The sequence below is a fragment of the Alosa pseudoharengus genome, unplaced genomic scaffold (genome assembly GCF_046254945.1).
Source record: "Alosa pseudoharengus isolate Yale_2024_CS ecotype anadromous, Long Island Sound unplaced genomic scaffold, YU_APseudo_1.1 YU_APseudo_1.1_scf_22, whole genome shotgun sequence".
Lineage (NCBI taxonomy): Eukaryota > Metazoa > Chordata > Actinopteri > Clupeiformes > Clupeidae > Alosa > Alosa pseudoharengus.
The window spans coordinates 19,292,358-19,317,610 of NW_027468680.1; the positions used below are offsets into that span (position 1 = coordinate 19,292,358).

General features: G+C 45.5%; 1 protein-coding gene across 5 annotated transcripts; it reads right to left on the minus strand.

Moving 5' to 3' along the window:
* Positions 1-5,740: 5,740 nt before the first annotated feature.
* shprh (SNF2 histone linker PHD RING helicase) lies at positions 5,741-24,938 on the minus strand. Of its 5 annotated transcripts, none has more exons than XM_076299228.1 (30): positions 23,625-24,938; positions 23,158-23,287; positions 22,530-22,748; positions 22,055-22,136; positions 21,716-21,866; positions 21,493-21,595; positions 20,877-21,136; positions 20,297-20,671; positions 19,691-19,912; positions 19,010-19,261; positions 18,363-18,441; positions 18,030-18,193; positions 17,077-17,333; positions 16,228-16,349; positions 14,155-14,243; positions 13,867-13,959; positions 13,625-13,732; positions 13,317-13,459; positions 12,757-12,930; positions 12,417-12,479; positions 11,967-12,192; positions 11,035-11,172; positions 10,288-10,389; positions 9,851-9,922; positions 8,436-8,624; positions 8,134-8,226; positions 7,788-7,874; positions 7,460-7,638; positions 7,153-7,233; positions 5,741-6,994 (listed from the first exon to the last, which is right to left on the minus strand). In XM_076299228.1, the coding sequence occupies exons 1-30, from the start codon at positions 24,306-24,308 to the stop codon at positions 6,883-6,885; spliced, it is 5,049 nt and encodes a 1,682-aa protein (XP_076155343.1). In that variant the 5' UTR covers positions 24,309-24,938; the 3' UTR covers positions 5,741-6,882. The 5 variants fall into 5 exon arrangements, with proteins under 5 accessions (XP_076155343.1, XP_076155344.1, XP_076155342.1 ...); XM_076299229.1 differs by having other exon boundaries at positions 20,297-20,668; positions 22,055-22,139; XM_076299227.1 differs by having other exon boundaries at positions 22,055-22,139.
* Positions 24,939-25,253: the final 315 nt, after the last annotated feature.

A 25,253-nucleotide genomic window follows, 5' to 3' on the forward strand; every position in this document is an offset into this window, starting at 1 on the left:
ATTAGTTAATCACAGTGTAAGTAAGGTTAGGATTAGTAATAATATGAATATGAATATGACCTGGTGTAACACTCCGGCTGATGTTCAGGCAACTCACCTGACGTCCACTCTGACCATGTTCTCACCGTTGGGCTGCTGGACCATATAATTGACAGGGTAACGGCACCCAAAGGTGATATTGACATAACTTCTAGTGACAATGTCTGAATTGTTGTTGTGTATGGTGTTAATGAACATGATGTTTGTGTCATCTGAGACCTGTGTGGGAAAAGAAAAAAAATTTCTCAGACAAAAACTTTAAAAGATCCCTATACGGTCAAGGTCGTTTCCAGGGCTACCGGATCTGTTTGTGTCTGAGCTTGTGTCTGTGTCGTCAGAGAACAAGGCAGTGGTGTGGCGTCATAAAGCTTTTAACTTTAAACCATCCTTGTTGCCTACTTTCCTTTCCTCTCTTTCCCACCGTCTCACACACCTTTGTTATTCAGACACTAAGGACACGAGAAAAACACAGACATGGGGCACTGACTTTGACAATGCCATAAACTCCACAATGTCCCCCTGCAGACCCTATCGAGGCCCCTGGTCATTCCTACAACCTGGGGATTTTTATGACACACCTGTAAATACTCCCCTCATAATCACCCCATCACTCCCCTTTACCAGTGCCTGGTATGCAGACCACTACTGGACACAGAACCAGGATTGGTTTGGGTGGTCATGGGGAGGCAGTTAGTCAGGAACAATGTGACTGCTAATAAAACCAAAGAGATCTCTTCAGATGATTTGATATCTGTAGTCCCTTTGCATGAAACAATGCAACACATTTCCTCAGTAATTAATGACTTATGGCAAGAAAATTGTACGTGTTTTAACTTCTAGATGATTTTGAAAGTGCAATATTGTGCATAGTAAGACCAAACATTTTCAGAATTTTTTCTTCCATCTCACTTGCAATATTCAATCCAAAGCAGGTTTACTGGCATGCACAAGACTGGTATGCTAAAGCCTTGTAAAAGTCTGTGCATGAGGGAGGGAGGGCGGGAAGGGGGGCAAGGAGGCTGGATTGGTCTGGCCCCCCCTTAGTTCCACACAGCTATGTTAACCTTTTGCTGGCTTTACAAGAAATGCCTGCATGTGTGACCCTCCTGCTCTCAAGGACAGATTTATGCCTGGCTGGTAGAGAAAGAGCAAGAGAGAGAGAGAGAGCAAGAGAGAGAGTGAGAGAGAGATGATGAGGGAGAAAGAAAAAGGGAGGGAGGGAGAGATGGATGGTGAGTGGGAGAGACCCTGGTCCCAGTAGTGCTTAACTCACTGTATGAGCTGACCACCGTGGGCAGGTGGCACCGTTCGGGCAGAGTGGCTGAGTTATGGTGCGGGCTATTCAGGGCGACTGAAAACACCACTCATCATTTCCATATAAATCAGGGTAATTTAGAGCTGGGCAGCGACTGACCCTCCCCAGTGGCTCTCATGGCCGCCTGGACCTACGGAGGGTAACAACACTCTCCCCAATCTCAGGCGTGAGATACAACCATCAACTCTCATTCTCTCCTGCTCCTCTTACATGGTAAACTACTCGCCGTGACTCACTCTCCAGTCCCGAGGACATCATACACCACTCAGCTCACTCACTCTCACTGTCCGCTGAGGGGTTGCGCAGGCCCATCGACTGTCATGGGAAAATACATCCATCAACTCCCTCTCTCCTCTTCATGTTAAGGGGAAAGATACACCTCTAGACCTGTACTCGGAGGATAGTGCAATTGAACCCGCACTCAGTCCCCTCAGGGGAGAAATACCCTCTTCAGGCCCCCCCCTCCACCTCACGCTCATCAACTCCCAGTCACTGCTGTTTATGGGTTAAATAAAGCCGGCCACCCTCACCATCTCCCCAAAGGATTGATATAAACTGCTCACGTCTGCCCATGGCAAAATACTCTTTCTAACCTATGTCCAGCCAAGATCTCTTGTCTTCAAAAATACACTCTGCTAAAGTCTCCAGGCAATGGACACAAAAATAAATAGCACTTAAACATATCCCTTTTCCACTAAACCTTAAAAATGTAATCCCCCATCTCCTTTGGCATGGAATAGTTCAAGAAATTTTACTGTGAACTGGATCTGCTGCAATCTGTTTAGCTCAGATCCACAGTCTGATTTACTGTGTGAGGGAGACTTTCACTGGAGGCGTACAAAGACCTGTACAGTAGTTTGTCTTCATGTTGTTGGTTCTGAATGTCCTCTTTTACGATCAAGCGTTGTTCCGATGGAATATACGATGCTACACACGTCTTGTTGTTAAGAGACCAGCCCCTCACAGTAGTCCACACTCCACTATGTGTCCTTGGTCTAGCAGTCAAGTTTTAGTGACCATATAAATCATTTTAAATGTCTAACATATGATATGGGCATTTTATTTTGTAAGAAGAATATTTACTGTGAGTGTTCCACAGTCTGTGAGGTTTGTCTTGATACTGAAGACATAGTTGTCACCAATCTGCACCCCTCGGCACTCCGGATCATTCAGGTGTAAATCCCAAACCTGTGGAAAAGAGCCAAGAGAAACAATGGGAGTGTTTACCTTAATGAAATAAAAGGTCATATGACATAACATAGTCCATTAGGCATAATTATGTTAATACTCTGGAATGCTGTTCATGCATGCTGAGACATTTGCTGTGAATTAGAGTACTGATGTTTCTCACTTACATAAACAGGAGGGACTTTATTGAGGAAGAAAGCACTGGGGATGATCACTTCAATCTGGTCGTTTGTGCAAAGGACTGTCTCATTCAGATCTAAATAAGCACAGGGGAACACGACAGTCTGGATGTAGAACACAGAGATTGTCCTCACTGCATAAAACATACAGCCCCTAAGAATTGGCAAATCTAGAAATTCAGGTCATGGGTAGGAACATTTTCAGATCTAAGGTAGAATAATAAAGCAAAGCGAAACATTCAGCTCTGAGAAAAATCACCGATGACTTAAAAGAATGAAAATCACAGATGATTTGATTTAGAAAACTAAGAAAATATGGGCAATTAATAAATAATACTGAACTAAATCATATTTGCACAAAAGAGGGCTGTCACTCTTTAAAACATCCTGCCTTGTTAAACCAGCCAGATTAAATGCAGCATAATAAAATTAAGTTTAAAGAACCTAGAACTTGAGGTTGGTTGAGAATGCCTAGAATGCCTTTCACCTTGACAAGTTATCCTTTGTTTTTTTATTACAGATACCTACTCAGTCCCATAAACCCTTACTCTTATTTACATTTTCCAACATCACCTAGTTTCAGGTGAACCTAGTTTCCAACATCACAAACATGCAACATCTGCATGCTTGTTTCCAAAACAGGTGAAAATGACAATGACATTTCTACTGAGTCATTGGTAGCACAAATGGAATGACCCTAACGGTGCTAAGATGGCTTCACAAACCCTTCAAATGACAAACATCATCACCACTGTGGTTGTGTTTTCATTTCTTCTGGCAGGAAAATAGGGATTGATGAACATCAGCACTCACCTTCTTCTTCTCCCTCTGGTTGCGCAGCAGATCCTGCTTAGATAGAAATCCAGCATATTTGGAATCACAGGGAACACTGACCAGCCCTTCCAACAGAACTCCAGAAGCCACAACATCTACAGGACATGCAGCAATGACCGTCTACCACACTACCAGCTCCTTCAGCCAGGGGAATGAGAACAAGCAGCAGGACAGTAGTGGACTCACCTTCCATCTCTTGCTCCAGCTGCGCAGCCAACACTGATATCCTAAGAGCCAGAAGGCATCCCGCCAGAGCAAGTGTGACGAGAGTCATCCTCAAAGACCAGACTCCACTCCTCTTCTCACTCTCTTTCGGTCTACCTGTCTGTCGTTCCTTCTTCTCCCTTTTAAGGTCTTCTCACACTTCCTGTCTACCTAAGCTTACTTCTTCTCTTTCAAGTCTTTGCCACTCTGGATCTCTCTCTCTCTCTTATCCGTTCTCCACCTCAAAGAGCAGCCGACTCCCTCCTTCTTGCTCCCTCAGTCTCACTGTCGGGTGGAGTGGGGGGCCCCTTGTCCAGCCTTAAAACAGCAGCCTGAATGATGTCCCCCCTAACAATGAGATTCCTTGCATGAATAGTGGGAGCCAGGGGGAGTCCAAGGTAACAGAGCTCCACCAGGAGCGGCTTAATGGAGAGGAGTAGAGGGGTGTGTGTGTGGGGGGGGGGGGCAAAATAAAACCGCCGGGGTGACAATCAAAAGGGGCGTCACTGCTCCTCCTCACGCCTGGGTCACTCGCCAGTCCAACAAATCTACCACCAGCCCTCTGCTCAGCATGCATGGGGCAGACATCATATTGGGGGGTGGTGTTTTGTTTTTTTTGTGGGCCCTTTTTGTCTGCAAGGGCTACACAGTAGCAGGAGCAGCGCTTTTGTTGTTTTTTTTTTTACTGTTGCGGGAAGCACAGCTACAAGCATGAAAAGAAGTCCTGAAACTGAGTCAAGGGTAGTTCGCTGGCAAGAGGAGCGTATGAGTGTATAAGAGAGGATGAAGGTTAGAAGATGGAATGAAAACAGATCGCAAAACCACAGAGATTTTGATGATCTTAACGTCATACGTATTTAGACTGGGAAAACAACACAAACACATACAGTGACTAGTGCAGGTCGAACATGGGTCTGAGACATCTTACAATTTCAATTTACCCCAAATTTATTGGTAAATTACAAAGTTACACATTCATTGAAAATAAAATAAAAGTATAATCCAACTGCACAGTACATGTTCAGAGTGATGTGTAAAGCATGGAGCATCTGGGTGATACTTAACGACAACATCATCTAGCACGGAAATTAAGTCATACAAGTGTAAGGTGCTTTCCATCTCAAGCTTGGTCAATTAGTTGCATTGCCTGTAAACCAGGTTCAACAGAATGAATTGCAGGCAAGTAGAGGCAAGTCTGTTCATTTGGTCATTATTACTGTATATCAAACACCATATTTAAATTGCATTTCCAAACATTATCATAACAATCTAAGACATGTCTACGTTATACATCAGTATGTGGTCTGTAGTGTTGTATCACAAGGTCATGATGGAAAACTTCTAAAAAGTGTTTGAAAATGGTGATAAAGATTCTGAGATTCCAGTGTGGTACTGCTGGTATTTGTATTATTGTTGTTGATGTTGTTGTTGTTTGTGAGCTGACATTCATAGAGACATAGCTGCATGAACCCCTTGCCTGTTCCTCTGTATTCATCCCCTGACAACATCTCCTGGTGGAAAACATGTTTCCATTCTCCCTTTCCCGCTTTTAACGAGACTTCTTTTACGGGAGCCATTTCTTTGCTCTCAGTGAATCATGCGGCCCCTTTTTTGGAGGGCGTTTTTTTTTGTTGTTTGTTTTTGTCCTGCAAATCAGAACTGCTAAAACACAGGTCTGGCTCCATTTGAGCGCCCAGCCCTCTAGACAGCCGCTGAGCGATGCTACAGACCAAAGCAGGAGAGAAGACTCTTCAAAGCACCGTCTAGCTCACTCTGTTAACACACACCACTTCCTTCCTAAATGCAGTTTACAACGCAGCATTAACAGGCCCGGGCTTTGCAGCGCGCGCGCGCACACACACACACACACACACACACACACACACACACACACACACACACACACACACACACACACACACACACACACACACACACACACACACACACACACACACACACACACACACACACACACACACACACACACACACACACACACACACACACACACACACACACACACACACACACACACACACACACACACACACACACACACACACACACCTCTGTTTAGTGATGTCACTCTCTCATCGGGAGCCAATATCTGTCCACTGACGTTAGAATAGACACTGCCTATCAAGACCTTTGTTAGCCTGTTTGCCAGGGCTGTACAGTGCAACACATATGTAGCACAAGTTACAAGAAAATCAGTCTGTGCTATGGAAGATTTATCAGCTTAGCACCGGTGACAAATGTTTTCTAGAGTGTAGATGATTAACCTCTGTAGCACCAGGAGCAAAAAAAGTTAATATACAGCCCTGTTTGGGGTTGTTTGTTTGTTTTTCTCATTTCTAGGGGATTTCGGTCATTTACATAATCTTTCTAAAAAGATTATCTGAGGCTCTTATTTTTTCCCGTAAGTCTTTGGAGTGATGAAGCAGGAGAACAATAAAGAGAGTGAACCCAGATTCATCAGCTCATTTGCCTCTGTGCCGGAGTCTCGCTAGAGACGTGATCACAAACAGGTTTAATAATCTGATTGGGTCTATGCTTCATTAATTAGGGGCAGCTTACATGGTCAGTGTTCCCCAAAATGTCTTCAATTCATCTTCCTTCCAAAATCCTTTATCCTCCTTTTGTGTGTGAGAATCTGAGATTTCAGGACATCATGAAAAGGTGACCTGGGGGGGGGGGGGGGGTCTCAAATACAACCAAGCCCAGTTAAAAAGCGCATGAACAGACTCATTTCTCTGGTATACAGCACCGATAGAGATCTACTCAAGATCTGGTCCCTCTACACTCAAAACACCAGTGAATGAGTGACCATGTGGAACATCAATGGTGAAACTGATCTGGAATAAATAGCAAAATCACTTAGAGGGGGGACAGGTGAGTTTTACATAGCCAGACCGTCTGGAGAGACTCCTCTCATAAAAATGCCCTTTTCATGCACTGGCACTACAAAGACACTTCCTTGGCACTTTGATCATCATTCACAAATTCTTTTCTTTCATCCTTCGCTCTCTCTCCCTCTTTCTCTCTCTCTCTCTCTCTCTCTCTCTCTCTCTCTCTCTCCTTTTCTTCAGCCTGTCTCTCTCTCTCTCTCTCTCCTTTTCTTCAGTCCTCCAGGCTCTCGCGCTCCTCTGCATCCTCCGTGAAGAGCTCCGCCAGGTCAGCTACAGTGAAGACGGACGCTTCAGAATGCTTCATGGTGGCGGCGGCGGTGTGGCTGCGAGACAGGGGGCGAGCAGAGGCAATTTAGAAGGAAGTCGATTTAAAAAAAAAATAAAAAAAACGTAACATCGTAAGCCTCTGGCTTCACAGCCAGACACATGAAGACAAATGAAGTCTAGGGGAGAGAATATGGCGATCCGAAAATGACCTTACCTCTTCTCAACAGTCTTCAGCATGGCCTGCATCTTCTCCTCTATGGTTGACCTGATGAGGAACCTGTGCACAAAGGTGGGTCTAGAGAGAGAAGGGCAAAAACAGTAAGGATTTTGACAAGGGCAAAATATACAAACAAAACAGTCTACAGTTAACATTTGACAGATCCTCTGCCAGGCAGGGAATCTTACAGGGTCTCATCTCTGTGTGCTGTATGGTCACTACTTGACTATCTATATTTATGGCCATGCTTTACTTCACTTTATAGACCAAAACACCCAGGATGAGGGTTCTCTCTGAGACTCACTTTGTCTGGCCAATGCGGTGCACACGGCCAATAGCCTGCAGCTGATGGGCTGGATTCAGTATGGGCTCCACCAATAGCACATGAGTTGCCTCAATGATGTTGAGCCCGTTGGAGCCAGTGTGAAGTGGCAGCAGCAGGATGTTGACCTTCTCCTCGTACTTGAAAGAACACAGGTTTTTCTGCAAAACACACAGATTCACATACAACTGGTCATGCATTTTACAGACACAGTTATTGGTTAGCAGAGGACACACACACACACACACACACACACACACGTTATACATACAAACAGGCTATTTGTAAGATACATAAGAGCCTCTTAAACCTGAAAATTGTGGATGCCATTGATCTGGGAGAATTCCAGGTTGTTGTCAAAAAGCGCTTTGGCGATGATGTCCAGCACCCCCTGCCACTATTGAGAGAAAAAAACAGAGGGAAGGGAAAATAGAAAGAGAGAGAAGACAGGAGTCACTGTTACAAGAGAAACCACATCACAATGTCATAAAGAAGTCAGACTCTAGGCACAGCGCCTACCACGCCATCACATAAAACTATAACAGAGACAGAAAGCCTCAAACCAACCCTGGATACAGTTTGGGGGGAGGAGTGGGCTGTCTGTTGTCAGACTCTAGTGCAGTATGACGAAAGAGAGGGATGGGTTGATGCGTTACCGTGGAGAACACCAAGGACTTGGCTCCTGGGTCCGTCATCTGAATCTTCTTCAGGACTCTGACCACAGCTTCCACCTTGGTGGAGTGACTGCCCTGTTTTTTTAAGAGGAAGACCACGTCAGTCCCAGCAGGACGCCACCATTAAAAACATTCCCCGTCAAGCCATTACTGTCAACAGTCAAGCCATTACTGAGGCTCCATCCCATCCCGCAGATTTGATCTCTCTCAGCTTCAATCTTCTTCCCCTAAATGCCATTGCCGCCCCCCCCCCCCCCCCCAGGCTTCTGGCTGCCGTGTCTGACCTTGACGGGGATGTCCTCTCCGGCGCCGTTGTTCTGGGTGGTGAACACGTAGGAGATGTCGGTGTGGGAGGTGGTCTGTCTGCAGATGGCACACTTGATGGCCCTGCGGCGAGAGCCCACGCTGTACTGCTCCATGATGATGGCGATGCACTCGTTACAGAAGCAGTGGCCACAGGTCAGCACAGCCCACTGAAAATACACACACACACATTTACATACAGACACACGTGCAGTTGTACACACACACACGAACACACACACACAAACGAACACACACACGAACACACACACGAACACACACACAAATTTACACAATACACAGCTGTTGCTACATTTTCCATGGGTAAGCGGCACTGCAGTGAAACCGCTAATCACCAGCTTAATGATGACAGTGATCTACATACAGCTGTCACTCTGACTGGGTAATTAGTGGCAATGGGAGTCGAGCCAAAGCCTCTGCAGCTAGTCAGTCTGGCCATTAACACAAGGACAAACACAAACATATGAGTGTGAAACCACACGAAAGACTGTTGTTTTGCACAGCCACAATACACACAATGAACAAAAGGAGCTTCTGTGAGGATAACGATGAGTGGGATAAGACTTCCACGGATAAGTGTGAGAATGTTCTGTTCTGTTTTGTCCTGTTAAAACAGACTGTAAGGCAGGGAATGGGGTTACATTTTACCCGCAGGTGTCAAAGACAAAGACAATCTGTGGTATGAATGACACTTTGTGCCAAGCTCCCCCAAAGCTTGCCCGTTTTAGCATTCTTTGTTTACTCAAAAAAAAAGAACAGACAAATAAAAGGTTCAGAAACCGAAACAGTTCCATTCAGCCATAATTAGTCTGGTGGTTCAACATGAACGTAAACAATGGGCGGATTTTGCTCGGGCACTGCTGAGGGCATCACGAGTGTGGCCTGAGGACCCTCGAGCAGCACAAAGGTCCGCCGCTGGGAAAAGCAGCTTCGATCAGGATCGGATCCACAATGTCAGTTCCATTTCCCCTCAAGTGGTACTGAGAGCAGCGGGGGTGGGGAGGGGACTATGAGCTCTTAGCTATTCAGCTGACGGAATAGCCATTCCATTTTCAATCAGGCCACTGAAAGGGGAGACAAACTCCACACTGACCTAACCTCACCCCTGCCTCGGTCATCATTACTTTCCCAGACTCATGAAACAGATGAGAAAATAATTAGCCAAGGGCTCTGTTTGCCACTGGTCCTTTGGTGTGTGTGTGTGTGTGTGTGTGTGTGTGTGTGTGTGTGTGTGTGAGAAAGAGTGAGTGAGAGAGAGAAAGAGAGGATGAGAGAGAGAAAGAGAGAGAGAGAGGATGAGAGAGAGAGATAGAGAAAAAGTGGATCAGAGAGAGAGAGAGAGAGATAGCAGAGCAAAGGGGATAGAGAGTCTTACCTCCTGTCCAAGGGAACGGGCACAGATGGGACATGGCTCTGGGTTGAGCCCTCCTGTTGATTTATCCTGAGACTAAGAACACATCATGACAACAAGCATTAGATCACTGCTCACTGTTCTACAACCAATTAGCCACAACACAGGTCAGAGCTCATCAAAGCAAGTCGCAGCAGAAACAGAGATCCACAAATACACAAATGACACATGTTTTTATTGAACCCTCTGAAATGGTTCTATATAGAACCTTTTGAGGGTGCCATATATGTACCAAGTTATAGAACCCTTAAAAGTTCCATTTAGAACCTTTTGTTTTAAGAGTGCAGAGCAAGATTACATCATCTACATCTACTACTACTACTACTATTACAACAACATGTTGTGGTGTGGTGTGGTGTGGTGTTGTGTGGTGTGGTGTGGTGCTGTTGCCCTGGCCTCACCTTCTCGAGGTTGGTGAGGTAGAGTAGCTGGCCGAGCTTCTTCTGCAGCTGGGATCTGGCCACGGCCCGGTCATTCAGCAGCTTCACTCGGTTCTGATCCACCTGCAGATTCACAGCAAACCCTTTTACCCTGGAGAATCTCGAGCCTGGACAGGTCCATTTAGGACATACCTATTTTTTTTTTAATAATTATTTTTAATTGTATGAAGTTATTAGGGTCAGCACCTTACAACTGAAGATACCATTCAAACTAAATACTTGCAGAGGGTATATATAGCTTCTTAATAAGAACTCCTTAATAGTCTGGACAGGTCCATTTAAGACACTCCTGATAGAGATAGCTTCTTAATAATAACTCCTTAATAGCTTCTTAATAATTCCTTTAATGCTTGGTACATAACTGTGTGTGAATTAGATGTGCAATTAGGAAGTTCTGAGACATATTAATTTGTTATTATGTCATTAGATTAACAAATTCTGATTGACAGTTGTTGAGTTCAGTGTCTAACCCACACAGATTCCTCCATATACTGCATAGATTTATAGCATTTAAAGGCTATTTGTATCCTGCAAGTGTCTATTACCATCAATAAAAGACCAACAGACACGCACTAACTGGAAATTCCATATGAAGTAAATGACTGAGAATATGTAAACAGCAGCATGTTTGCTTCCATCCTGTAGTCCAATAACAGAAGTGCACTGACCAGACTAGACTGTCCCGTATAGGAAGCAGGATGGGTTTACCTCGTGTGGTTCTATGATGTGCAGGACCTTCTGTTTGGGCTCGTCGGGCAGACGCACGCGCAGCCTCTCGGTGGCCATGCCCAGCTCATCGATGGCCGACACGTGGTCCCGCAGGGTCATCCAGTACTCATGCAGCACCTGCAGCCAAACACGGAGCATCACACACAGTCCAACACTGGGGCTTAGGACACATGCAATTCAGGGTAAGAGGAGTTAAAAAAAAAAAAGTACAACGTCAATTACTTCTGACTTACCAAACAATTTTTGGTAACACTTTACTTGACAGTATCGACATAAGAGTGAAATGACACGGTCATGAACACATGACACTGTCATGACACATGAACCCTAATCCTAACCCTAACTTGTTATGACAAAAAACGAATAACAGAAGCGTTATGTCATAAACTTTTATGACTTGTTTATGACACGTTCATGACAGTGTCATGTCACTCTTATGTCGATACTGTCAAGTAAAGTCTAACCCAATTTTTTCTTCTCTTTAAGATCATGGATACAACAATAAAGATGACATTAAAAGATCCAACTCATTTTCAAAATAGTTATTGATTAAGTTGCTCTTATCATGCAGCCTACAAAATTGAAAAGAAAAGTTTGAATTAAAAAGTTTGGCTTAATGACTCGCAGCCGAACAATGTTCTTTTTAAATTAAACGTTTGAAGTTGTAATCCTAAATTAGGCTAAATGACTAAATGATATATCACTGATTTTCAAAATCCTTACTGCTGTTAAGTTGCTTCATTTGCTATGCCTCACCAAAATCAATGAGAAAATGAAATGGATGACTTCAAAATCAGTTACACACACACACACACACACACACACACACACACACACACACACACACACACACACACACACACACACACACACACACACACACACACACACACACACACACACACACACACCTTGTACTCTTTCTTCCAGGACTCGAAGAGCTCCATGAAGGTGCTGGCCTCCTCCAGCAGCTGGGCGTCCAGGCGGCGGGTGCGGGCGAACGCCAGGATGGCCTTGAGGGCTCTCTCCGTCTCGCTGGCTGCCCACAGGCCGCGGCTGGTGGTGGGCAGGCGGTCGTCCACCAGACCCTCCTCGTCCTCGATCATCTCCTCAAAGATGGCCGTCTGACCTTTGACCCTGTCAGGTTTAACACAATTGTCACGTTCAATCATATAGAGCAGCTGCATTCAATACATCACAATAATGTAATTATAATAATGTAATGCAGGTCAAATCATTGAAAAGCACCAATCCTACAACATCATGCAGGAACATACAAATGATAGTGTTGTATATTAATAAAAATACACATACAGCGGTCAAAAGATCAGATCATGACCGTAAAGGGTTGTTTTACTCACGTGTGAGAGAACAGCTTCGATTCGTAGTCAGTGAAGAGCTCGTCAGCTTTGCAGAAAACACAGCTGGAAAAACAGACTCAGCAGTCACCACAGAGCCCATCTGATCAGCTTTAACTTAAGTCACATTTCACTCAGATGGAGGCTAACCACACTCTCAATCTGCACATCCTCTCCTACATGTTGAGTTCCATCACCCAGATGTGTTAATTAGAACAACCCAAATGAAGATCTTATAAGTACTGTAAAGTCGATGGCACATAGTCGGGGGGAAAAGACGATTTAGGAATTCTGCTTTCTGACACGACATCTTTGTAACATTTGACCAATCAGGATGTCTCACTTGTTGAGTGGCAGACGGACGGGCCTGAGATGACACATAGTGGCTTCCTCGATGATGGCCTGTGAGGGCGAGCCTTCCAGCCTCTTGACCGCATCCTGCACCACCTTCTGAGACTTGAGCAGGTCGTCCATCTGGGTGGTGAGCAGAAACTGCAGGCCGCGGCCGTCTCGGAACCTGAGGAATGAGACGAGTCGGCCATCCGTCTTACAGATTTGTAATATGGCCGTTTCTCTCGGCTTCTCTCAGAGGGTTGTGTGTGACATACTGCTCTGTCTCTCTCAGAAGTGTGCGCCATTTGTCTCCCTCTTCTCGTATTGAAACAATAAATATCCTTAACACTGTTGAACAATCTTTACCTTCCTGAGGTTCAAACACTAAACATCTAAGATTACAAATGCATTTTGCACATCATGATGAAGAATTAGGACAGGGTAGACACACACTCTGATCTCTTTTAACATTATTTATTCAAGACCGACGTTTTGGCAAGCAGCCTTTATCAAGGTACATCATGATCGCACTATATGGGGTGGGTACAATACAGAACAAAGCAGCCTTACTTGTCTGCCATGGACAGCTTGTTGGCCTCCTGCTTGTAGCTGCAGGTGAGCTCATTCTGGATGCGCCCGACCAAGTCGTCATCCATGGAGTACTCAATGGCCTGCGCTATGACCTCCATCCACCAGGGGGAACGCAGGTTAACCTGGAGAGAGAGGTCCAGACAGAGAAAGACTCAGTGATCGGCAAGGGAAGGGTCTCTCAACCCTTCGGTCAGTACTGAACTGATATCATATGGTTTGCATATTGCTGCATTTATGAGTGAAGGTAGACATTTGCCTTGTTTGCATGTGACTGTGGAATACTTTACTTTGCGTTTGAGTTCTTTGATGTTCTGGAGCACTGGCTGCAGGTTCTGCTGAGCTTCCGACACCTCAGAGTTAGATTTGGTCATGTAGTGCTGCCTTAGCTGTTCTGCCTGAGAACGCACGCACGCACACACACACGCACGCACACACACGCACACACACGCACACACATAGATTACATCCACCCTCTTTATAGATTTGAACATGTGATCCATCTTATCGCACAATGAAGCCATTTCTTCACCTCTTCTTTTAGTCGGTCATCCCGAAGGGTTGGGGGTATCCCATCATGCTTTGCACTGAGCAGCTCCATCAGGTTGTGTGTGGCATGGAGTCTCTGTCAAATCAAGAGTTCAGATGAGCTGCAGCTGATACAATATATTTACAATACATTTCAGGTAATCTAGTGATGGGTAATATAAAATGGGTTAAAGATGTGTAAATCAAATCAAATGTATTTGTCACTTACAATCATACAAGGCACAATATTATATAGTGAAATGCTTAGTCTTTGTGTGTACGCTGTGATTACCTGTAAGGAGTCTGTTTTCAGTCGGCCTTTATGTTCCTCTGATGATCGCAGCACCTCTCTGTACATTTCTACCGCCTCCACAAACTCATCTATCACACACACACATTTTCATTACAGCTGAACTCACATCTCAGAGTTTCCAAGACTATGGGCCCTATCATGACATTCTAAAGTGCATCGTCACTCGTCAAAAGTCTATTCAAATTTAGTAGGATGTCCAGTTCACATTGGGAGGGGTTTCGTTCTCAAAAGTAGAGCGCATGGCGTAACAAGGTGTTCCTAGGTCTTTTAATCAGTCATATGGGTGTGTTTGGGGCGTAACATCATTTTAAACCAATGAGAATGGCATCTGTCATTCCCTTTAACGGCGCAACGCGCGATATGTCAAATAAATGCATCGGTATTTTGGCATTCAACGGCGCATTTGAAGGAGGCTGCTTGCGAGACCGTATGGAATAGTCATTCTTAAACCATGCTTTACTAAAACCTAGCATAGCCTTCACGCATTTGCACTCGTCTATTATTTGAACTCATTGGCAAAGTGAAACTAACTTCACCAAGGAGTCAGTCAACGACAAGACAGTTATATGCAGTTACTTTCACTATTGACTGACAATGGGTTACCATCGAAAACATAGGCTGGAAAAAGCAACACTTACCCTAATGTTGCTCAAATGACTGAATAAAACAACATTTATCCTGCAGAGGAGTTGCTTATATCTTGTGACAGTGCGTCTTCAGCTGTGCCCCATACGTCTCTCGCCTCTCCCCTAATCACTTTTAACCGTCATTACCAATTGGCAAATGATGGTGAATAACTACTCATCATGAGATGTACAGTATTTCGTAATATCTTTATTCTAATTATGTTTCCCATTTGTAATGCTTTGCATGGACGTGCGCTGGTGTGCGTTCATGAATGATAGAAGGATGGTGCGTGCACCTGCCAATATGACTGTTGACATGCGCTCTTAAAATAGCATATGAACAACTCGCCATTGACTTCTGACCAGGTTTAGGTGGTGTATGATAGCGATTTTTAGACAATGCGCCAGGTCCCTCCCTAGGTTGTTAATTGCCACACCCCTGGGCGCAATGCTTAAAAAATAAACGTGCAAAATAACGAATTCAACTTCGCGCCGGTGAATAACGAACTTTACGCCATGCGCTGGTGACCCAAAATATAGCCCTATCATTCATTCACTCTTTTATGTGAAGTCTGACAGTGCTTGAATGATGACAAATGACATGTTTTCATTTGATGATGGCTGCTGCCGCGGTCTGTAACCCAACGAGAACCATCTCTGGCCACTAGAACCCTCAGGGAGGAACGTGTCATCCCCGGTGGTGCTCTGGGCTACCTCGAAGCTGCTGCTCTCATTACCCAGGAATCCCTGTTCAATCCCAATCCTCAGCCTCCCCCTGAGCAGAGCCTGCAGGCAGGCTGGGCACGTTGTCAGAGACACACACACACACACACACACACACACACACACACACACACACACACACACACACACACACACACACACACACACACACACACACACACACACACACACACACACACACACACACACACACACACACTCCTCCGTGACGATGAAGAACGGCCTGCCTGTCAGCGTGTCATAACTCCCCATTGCTCGCACTCTCACGCCTGCACACTCAGCTGCTCTCTCAGTGCTCAGTAATGCTGCCGTCAGTCAGGACGTGTACAGGAAGCCAGTCATCCTGGGTGCCTCTGATATTTCAACGCTTTAACGCAACGATCAGGACAGGAAAGACGCCCACACACTGAAGATACTCAATGCAGCAAAGCCTAAACCTGCCGGGGACTTTAGTCTTAGTTTAATCTAAAGTAAGAGCTGTCACAAACTAGAAAAGCAATTCCACAATTTAGTGAAATGTTATATGTATGAGCTGGTTATATATTTACTCAACAAATTGTGCATGCACCAGAATTAAGTTGTGCTGTTGCAGGAAGATGATAAATGAATGAAGATGCATAAAAATGTGCGTGTGCATGTATGTGTGTGTGTGTGTTTGTGTGTGTGAGTGTGTGTATTGTACCTCTGATGATGTGGATACCAGCCAGGCCATTGAGGGCACACACCAGCTGCCTGTGGGCCTCCTCACACTCCACACGACACTTCTTCTGCAGGGACTTGAGCAGCTCCTCCATGGTCATGGTGCTGCATGCACACACAGGAGGCAACATAAATAAAGCAGCCTCATAAGCAGCCTCACCAGCTCAGCACACATAATCTAATTAGACAGGGAGATATTGAATTAGGCAGACAATGAATGATCTACGTATACGCATCCAAGTAAGTGAACAGTCCATCGCTTTGGTCGGGTGGTGTACATATCTCTATAATCTTGTAGTCATCAAAGCATCAAGACAGTTCAAGATCACAGTAGGACATCCTTAACTGGTCTGAACCAACTACACAAGCTAAACAGATATCAGCACCAGATATGCAGCTTTAGGAAAGGTTACGGAACTTTAAGTGCCAGGCAAAGAGAGAACTTGGCCTGCCCATGGAGGTTACGGAACTTTAAGTGCCAGGCAAAGTGAGAATCTGGCCTGCCCATGGAGGTTACGGAACTTTAAGTGCCAGTCAAAGAGAGAACCTGGCCTGCCCATGGAGGTTACTGAACTTTAAGTGCCAGGCAAAGTGAGAATCTGGCCTGCCCATGGAGGTTACGGAACTTTAAGTGCCAGGCAAAGTGAGAATCTGACCTGCCCATGGAGGTTACGGAACTTTAAGTGCCAGGCAAAGTGAGAATCTGACCTGCCCATGGAGGTTACGGAACTTTAAGTGCCAGGCAAAGTGAGAATCTGACCTGCCCATGGAGGTTACGGAACTTTAAGTGCCAGGCAAAGTGAGAATCTGGCCTGCCCATGGCAGCGCTCACCTCTTCTGGAAAGGCAGGAACTCTCCACGGACGGCCTGAGGATGGCAGCAGGCCTGGCGCAGACGCAGCAGCGGGCACAGGATGGTGCTGACCGTGCGGCGGTCCAGGCTGCTCAGGCGCAGTGACCAGTCGGAGATCTTACGCAGCTTGTGCAGGGCGTCCTGGGAGCAGACCTCGTGCTGGCGCTGGTAGAAGTGGCTCTCCACGGGCGAGAAGCGCAGCCAGTGGATCTCCTCCGTCTGAGGGGGGATCTGGATCTGAAAGATTCAAACACAAAAGATTTATTTGGTATACTATACATATCATATAGCCTACATACTACTACTACTACTATACATTATCTTATGGAATAGGGAAAGGGCAGTTATAGAAGCCAATTAAACAGTCCATGTTGTGTAGGAGATTAAAGGGAAAGACAATAGTAAAGGCCTTTTCACCAAGCTCTTTGAACTTGGACCTTTTACATTCTGTGACATAAAATGATAGCATCATTTGTGAGGGATCTTTTTTTTCTATCAAAAGTTTTGTCTCTACAAAGTGTAAGGAAGTTACAGAAATACAGCAGAGACAGACAGAATACCGAAAAGGCAAGAGTTGAAAGGTCAATCAGTATAAATGCAGATCCACTTCAGATTGAAAATGTCACAAAATTGACCACGAACCAAAATAACACTCAAGAGCATTCACAGAGCTGGCCTGCACTGACCTCTTTTAATCTCATTCCATCTTCCATGGCCATATCGGAGCCTCAGTGGCACAACCTTAATTACACAGTAGCTATACCATATAAATGTCAGGGTATATTTAACAAGAGAATCTCTATTTCTGTAGGACCTTTACGGGCTATAGCAAGAGTGCACAGAGAGACAAAAGCCTGAAGGCCAGAGAGGAGTTGTCCATCTGGGATAGATGGAGGAGTGGAGAGGGGGGGGGGGGGGTGACCCCTGGTCTACCTGGTCGATGACGTCTTTCTTAGCGGAGCGCCACAGCAAGCGGCCCATGAGGCTGTAGAGGGGCTCGGTGTTGCCGCGGCGATAAGGGCGATACAGCAGCTGGTCCCACCAGTGCTTCACCCAGTACGGGTCAACACCCAGAAACAGCACCAGGCCATAAAGATCTAAACACACACACACACATACACACACTTAGAATCCATTAAGCAAAGAACATCTACAAATATCTGTACGTGTGTGTGTGTGTCACAATCATATACATTGATATGCATTGTTTTCTGAATAATTCGTATTCGTATAAAGTCTTGCACAGTGAAGTAAATTGCCACTCACCTTCCAATCCCCTCTGCACAGGTGTTCCACTCACGCACCAGCGGTTCACAGAGGACAGACGCAGGGCCATCTCAGCAGCCTAGACACAACCAACCACAGAGCGCACACACACCATTCAGCTTTACAGGCCATTAACACACACACACACACACACACACACACACACACACACACACACACACACACACACACACACACACACACACACACACACACACACACACACACACACACACACACACACACACACACACACACACACACACACACACACACACACACACACACACACACAGGTTTGACCTCTTCCATAAATCAAAACACTAACACTAGCACCCCATATCAGTTACAAACATTCACACACTATATCAGTTACAAACATTCACACACTCTACTACACTTGAGCACACTCTTGACACTATGACACACATAAATGAAACATTATCTATATTTCAATGGAGAGCACTAGAGAACAAATTGTGAGAATATGAGGTCGATCTCTTTCCCCTCTCTGAGGGCACTGTACTTGAATGTAAAGTGTTCTCTACAGTCATAACTCCAGCAGAGGATAAGGATGGAGGGAATAGATTGGAGCTGTCTGAGGGCTGGCCTAGCATGAGAGTGTTGAAGGGAGGGAGAGGAGTTACTTTAGCAGTGGTGCACTCCACCATCTGGGCCTCGTCCAGGCAGACGCGCCACCACTCCACGGCCACCAGGGGGCTGGGCACGGCCATGTAGCGCTTGTGCGTGCGGAAGCGGCGGCCGTCCTCGCTGTTGCTGTGGGGCAGGTCCACGTAGTTGAGCTCGGAGCGCAGCACATCGTATGTGGTGATGACCACTTCCTGCTCGGCCAGCACGTGCGGCTGGATGAAGCCGTGCCGTTTTACACCTTGGTACACCTATGATAGAGAATAAAAGGAGGAGGAAGGGAGGAAGAGAGAGAGAGAGAGAGAAAGAGAGAGAGAGAGGGAGATAAAGCAAGGGAGAGAGAGAAAGAGGTAGAAAATTAAGCAAAAGTTGCCAAAGAAAATGTAAAAGTTCATATCTTCACATGTAGAGATCCAAAACTATCAGACACTAATGGAAAACTGCAAAGATCAAAGGTGAACCAACAAACAAATGAATCATACAGGTTCACTATAGTGTCATTAACCTCCACAAAATTATATGCAAGCTCAGTGTTGTGTCATGGCATGAATAAATAAACTGTCTGCAAGCTGATCCCACTCAAACACACACGCACGCACATCCTCTTAAGCTCTCTCTTCTTCCCAGCCCTCGCCCCCTCAGCCTCTATCCTGCGCCCCCATCTCTCTCCTCTCCCTCACCAGCACGCGCAGCGAGGAGGAGCGGATGTGGCGGTTGATCTCCTCCACCCACTGGTGGCAGATTGAGCTGGGCGAGATGATGAGGGTGGCACCGGTGCGCACGGGCGGCATGGCCACCAGGCAGTGCGGGCAGTAGAACGGTGTGGTGTCCTGGCTCTCCTGCTTGTAGTTGACACAGTCTGCATGCTGCCACAGCAGACAGTGCAGGCACTGGACACGAGCCTAGATGGACAGACAGATTGGATAATGCTTTCACATTCATATGGTCACAAACTTAAAACAAATATAGGCCTATTCATACAGCCTCTTTGACTCCGATGAAGATGCTGTGCATCAAAACTGGCATCTATTATATGCTCAAAATTGCTATTTGTGTGCTCTGGTCCTATGACTAAGAAAACGACTGACTGTAAACATTGTGATCTTGGCGTGCTGCCGAGTTGCACCGCACACTGACCAAATGAAAGATAAATCAAAGACAAACATGCTGCAGCAGTGGAGTGCTGGAGTATTAGCATGCAGGAAACGTCTTCCATTGCCCTCTAGCTATCATTTGGGAGACTGGAATCATTTTTGTGGATCAAAGAAGGGCTCCGAAAAGCTTACCTTATAGTCCAGCAGACCTGTCTCCCCGCAGATGCACTCAAAGTGGTAGTCTGGCTCAGGGACAGAGGTAGGGGGTGGGGGGTCCTTCACTTCTTCATGGGGGGGTGGACACCCATCTTCAGTTTTCTCCACCTGCTCCTCATCCTCCTTCTTCTCCTCCTCCTTCTCCTCTTCAGGGAGCTGGTCTTCGGTGCTCTCTGCTGGAGGGTCTTGGTTGGTCGAGTCTTTCTCCTTTTTGGTTTCCTGAGCTTCTGGGACAGGTGCTGTGTCTGTGTTTAGATCTCCGGCGAGGTCAGAGGTCACCACAGCATCCATGTCCCGAGCAGAGCGTCTGCGTGATGTTCTCCGAGGAGTGACATCCCCATCGGAGCTCTGCTGAGTGGATACAAAACATCAAAGGAACATCAATCACACATTTTCTCAGTGTCAACACAGCTGGACCAAACGAAAGCCAGTTGCAAACAAAAATGAGAAACATTAGAGTGTCTTGGAGTCAGTCCTTTTCATCACTAAGATGCTATTAGGACATTATATCAAAAATGTGCATAAAATGTAAAACTACTTTGATTAGGACACCTACAGGCTTTTGCTTGACTGGTGTCTTCTTCTTTGTGTCCTTGTACTTCTTCCCAAACTTGAAAGACCCTCCCAGGCCTCGACCTTTGACCTGCTCCACGAGGTCCTCGCTGATGAGCTTGGCGAGGCTCTTTTTGATGTGACTGCGGTTCTTAATGGGGTCGTACCTGAACATCGTGCGAAGATAGGCGAAGATGGCATTGATAGAGGCTCCTTTACCCACCTTCATCTCTTTGATGGCAGTGAGAATCATCACACGAACAGCTAGCGCAGAAATGAGTAAACAAGTAAGAAATGAATAACATTATTGTTGTAGTTTCTATCTTTTTTATTGAGGGAAACTAAACATCCAAGAATCTCAACAAGCACCAAATCATTTCTAGACAAGAAACATTGATGCAAGCCAATAAACATTCCATGGGACTGGCCCAATGTAGAGACTATTGAGACTGTATATCTATCAGACTTTAGAAGACCTTTAGAAACTTTTCTTTTAAATGTTTCATCTATTTATGATCAAATCTTTTCCACTTCTGCCAACTGAGACAACAGCAGCCCACAGCGAGGTTATGTCAGTATTAATAGCTGATGGCATTTGGCTGTCTCTGCGTCTGACTCACCAGGGTAAGAGATTCTCTCCTTGGGTTGGGGCTCACGCTTGCGTGGTGTGCCATTTTCCTTCTCCGGTGGTGGGGGAGGCACAAAGTAGTTTACTTTCACTCCCTGGTATAGGAAAACTTAAATCAAACAACGCTGCTTCACAAATCCATTTAAGCACATGAACTGGTGTTGGAGCTAGATTCTGAATATGACAAAGCTCAAAGGCTCTGGCTGACAGCTCACCTCAGGCAGACAGGGGGCGCTGTTCTCCAGGCCCTGCCTTGTATGGAACAATATGAGGGCCAGCACTTCCACAGTCTTCCCCAAACCCATCTCGTCCGCCAAGATACCCCCTGGCCAGTCTGGCCCAGCCTGAGGAAACTCCAGGATCAAACTACAGGAACACACAGCATCCAGTCAAGAGCGGCAAAACATGCATGTGAAAGAGTCAAAAACCAAAATGTCAAAAACCATGTGTACTGATTAAGTGATGGTAATTTTTGGCATTATTCTCGGTTATTCAAGCACAGTCTTCTCTATGAATGGTTATGATTTAAAGTGAAGTGGTATAGTAGATCTTACCAGCCTGTGTATATGTTGTAGTGCAGTTTCTTTCCACACAGAGTCACAATTTCACGCCACAGGAAATGTAATGATGGTTGATCTGCTAAAGAAACAAAGTTACAGTGCTGTCTTCATGTAACAGATCGCTAAAACAGGGAGCAATTCATAAGTTGAAAAAGTAAAGCACAGGCACAATAGTAGTCATGTCATGTAACAAGATAACAACTGTAATTAAAATACAGCTGATTAGCATGTGTGTCAGGGAAAAAAATTATGGCCAACAGGTAAGGCCTCAACTATTCTTCTGACAGGGGTTTGTACAATGTGGACATGGACGAACATCTGGGTTTCGCCAAACTATACTGCTGGACTCGTCTCATTGCAGTCAATGAACACAAGTCCGAACAGACACAGAATTTAGATGCTGCATGGACAGTCCGTATGGACAGTGCAGTTGATGAAAGTGAAAGTATACTTATTATATAAGTGTTACCTTCAGAGGCACTGCTGTTGTACTTCTCCCTTTTGAGCATCCAGTTGACCGCCTGACTCTGGTAGGGTCTCAGCACAGGCACCAGGGCCTCATGCTGCACGTCCAAGCCCTCGCCCTCCACCTCACGCTGGTGCTGATGGCGCACGCTGTCGTACAGCTCCTCCACGTTCTGTCGCTCAAGGTCTATGTCGTCATCGTCCTCCGCATCCTCCATCACCTCTGCAGGCAACACATTCAGCATCCAACGTGCAAATCAGTGGGCGTCATGCAAAAGCCACAAAGAGACTCTTATCTAACAGACTTATACAGTAATTGCTCTCAGAGCAGCACCTGACAAGTTCACCTGTTCTCACATTTTGTGACACAAACAAAAACCGTCAGGCTTAAATAAGTCTCATAACACAGTGTTTACAGACACAAGCTCCAAAAAACATTTTATATTTTTCTCTTACTGGTTTCAGTTACCAAAAATCCCTATGTTGCATGCCACTATTATAATAAGTAAGTGTTCTTGTATGGATCATGAAGGCCCATGTGTACTTATCATTGACGTGATCACAACAGATTCTGAAAGGGAAACAAATAGAAGAGGGGTATATGTACATCTGAAGTAGCATAGTCTACTCACCTGGAATGATGAAGTCATAAAAGTGCTCCATGAGCTTCTGGATCAGCTGGTTTGCCTTCTTCATGCGGCCACTGCCTTCACTGAGGAACTCAGGATGGCTTAATCCAGCCTCCAGCAAATAGACTGGGAGCTGAATGAGAACAAACAGGGTTCAGGGTATGCTGCTTCAGACAGTGCCTGTGGATCCAACCTCCTGGATCCTAATCCTAATACACCTCTTCTACCAACTGACAGTCTCACTGAAGTCATATGATGTAGCCTAGTTTACAGTTCAAAGCAGTAAGCCTAAGTGAATGTGGTCTCTGTGAACTGCACCCATGTAGACACATTGCAGTGTAAGGATTTAAGTACTCTGTAAGGTCCAGCCACTTTGAGGCCCTTATTCTTTGGCCCTGCCACAAGAGCTACCATTTCATGCAGTAGGCCTACGCAAACATTCTGTGCTGACCACATATCTTAACACACACCTTAATATATTCCTCTTCAGGCTTGAGACCGAGCTGGGCGATCCTCCTCTTCTGAAGCCAGTCCAACTCCTCCAACTCTAACCTCCCCAAAGATCCTTCCACTGGGCACATGTACTCCGGGCTCTGCTCCTCCTCATCAAAGTACCCATCCTCCTGATCACCAGACGCACACAAGCACAACCTGCCACCAGTCCTCTGAAGTGTCCACTTCTGACTAGCCTTCACTACCAGTGGGGACTGGGCACGGAGGTTAAACTCTCCGATCTGTACATACCACGTCTCATCCAATTCGCGGTTAATTAGGGGTAGGATAACGGTATCGTTTGTGACACTCTTTGTCGCGCTACCCGGCTCCGAGCCAGGCTTAATTCGAGGTGTATAGCTGACGCTAGGGCCAGGAATCTCTTCACTTATAGAGGAAGCATTATAACTGGAACCGATGAGGGCGTCCTCAGAGAGTGCTACCTCTGACTCGTCTGGCTCTTCGACAACAACGCGAAAAGATTTCGAACAACTAGGTTCCTCAATGGAGAGGGGTAAACATTCTGCTATGACATCGGAACTCTGTGTCGATAACTCACACTCTACCTCGTTCCTCCGGTCCTCATGCATATTCCAGTTCAGTCTCTTCTTTGCCTCGTCATCCACCTTGACTGGTGGTGCTCTTTTTCTTTTGTTACTCATGATGATATTTTTATGAGGTGACTGAAAAGGTGTTTGCGAAACTTTCCTCCAGAGTGGTTTCTTCAACCATTGCACGTTCTAACTGAATTTTCTGAAGGTTTCTGATCAGCATCCCAACGTATCTCAGAGCCACATTTGCACTGTTGCGGAATGAAAGTTCTGCAGATACAGGTGTGTATCGTGTTCCAGCATCCCACCTGTGGTAACTGTCAGTAGTTTCTAACTATCGACTCCATGAAACGTGAGACCTCCATCGCAGCTGAAAAACTATTGGAAATCCATTAACAATAACAAATCAACAATCCCAGATAGTGCGAAAATACATGCATGCATTAGCCCAATACTATCCAAAGTCAGCTCACTGATTTGTTAGTAACGTTACTGAGTTATTCTAAGGTTAATCTAGCTAACGAACTAGCTAAATTTGCCAGCCTCAGTGTCTGTAAGTAGCCCACTTATTTGAAATGCTATGCTACTTACGGGCTAGATGCATTATATTTACAGTTACATGTCATTTTTAATCCACACCCGTAGCCACTTCTTCACTATCCTGAGGAGAAATTATGTAGAGTTGCTTATGTTGGGCAAGCTACTTCTTTGTTATGATTTCGAATTCATGCATTCCGCCGCCATCGCAGTCCTCCATTTTTAAAATATAGGAAGTGACGTAATTTAGTAAATTAGGTTACTAACATACCAGTAACACCAGATGGCAGTACAGCTTCTTATAATCCGTAATAGGAGTGTGCTACCTGTCTTTTTTCATACAATTCTTTCTACATTTATCTAGTAGGCAGCACATAAACGCGCGTTGTGTCTGTAGGCTTACCTGTCAGAATGCACAATGAAACACCACTTAATGGGCCTTCACAGAACAGCTAACATTCCTTAAAGTTATTTTTGTGGGCTATGTCTGTTATTAATGTATGTTTGACAAAACCAAGT

Bases quoted from the DNA above. Each gene is read 5' to 3' on its own strand.
- shprh (XM_076299227.1), bottom strand. From the start codon at position 24,308: ATGAGTAACAAAAGAAAAAGAGCACCACCAGTCAAGGTGGATGACGAG. The intron at 23,288-23,624 runs GTGTGTGTTAAG...GTTCTCATTCAG, and splicing joins CTGAAGAGGAATATATTAAG to CTCCCAGTCTATTTGCTGGA. The intron at 9,923-10,287 runs GTGAGGCCAGGG...ATGTGTTCTTAG, and splicing joins ACCTCACCAACCTCGAGAAG to TCTCAGGATAAATCAACAGG.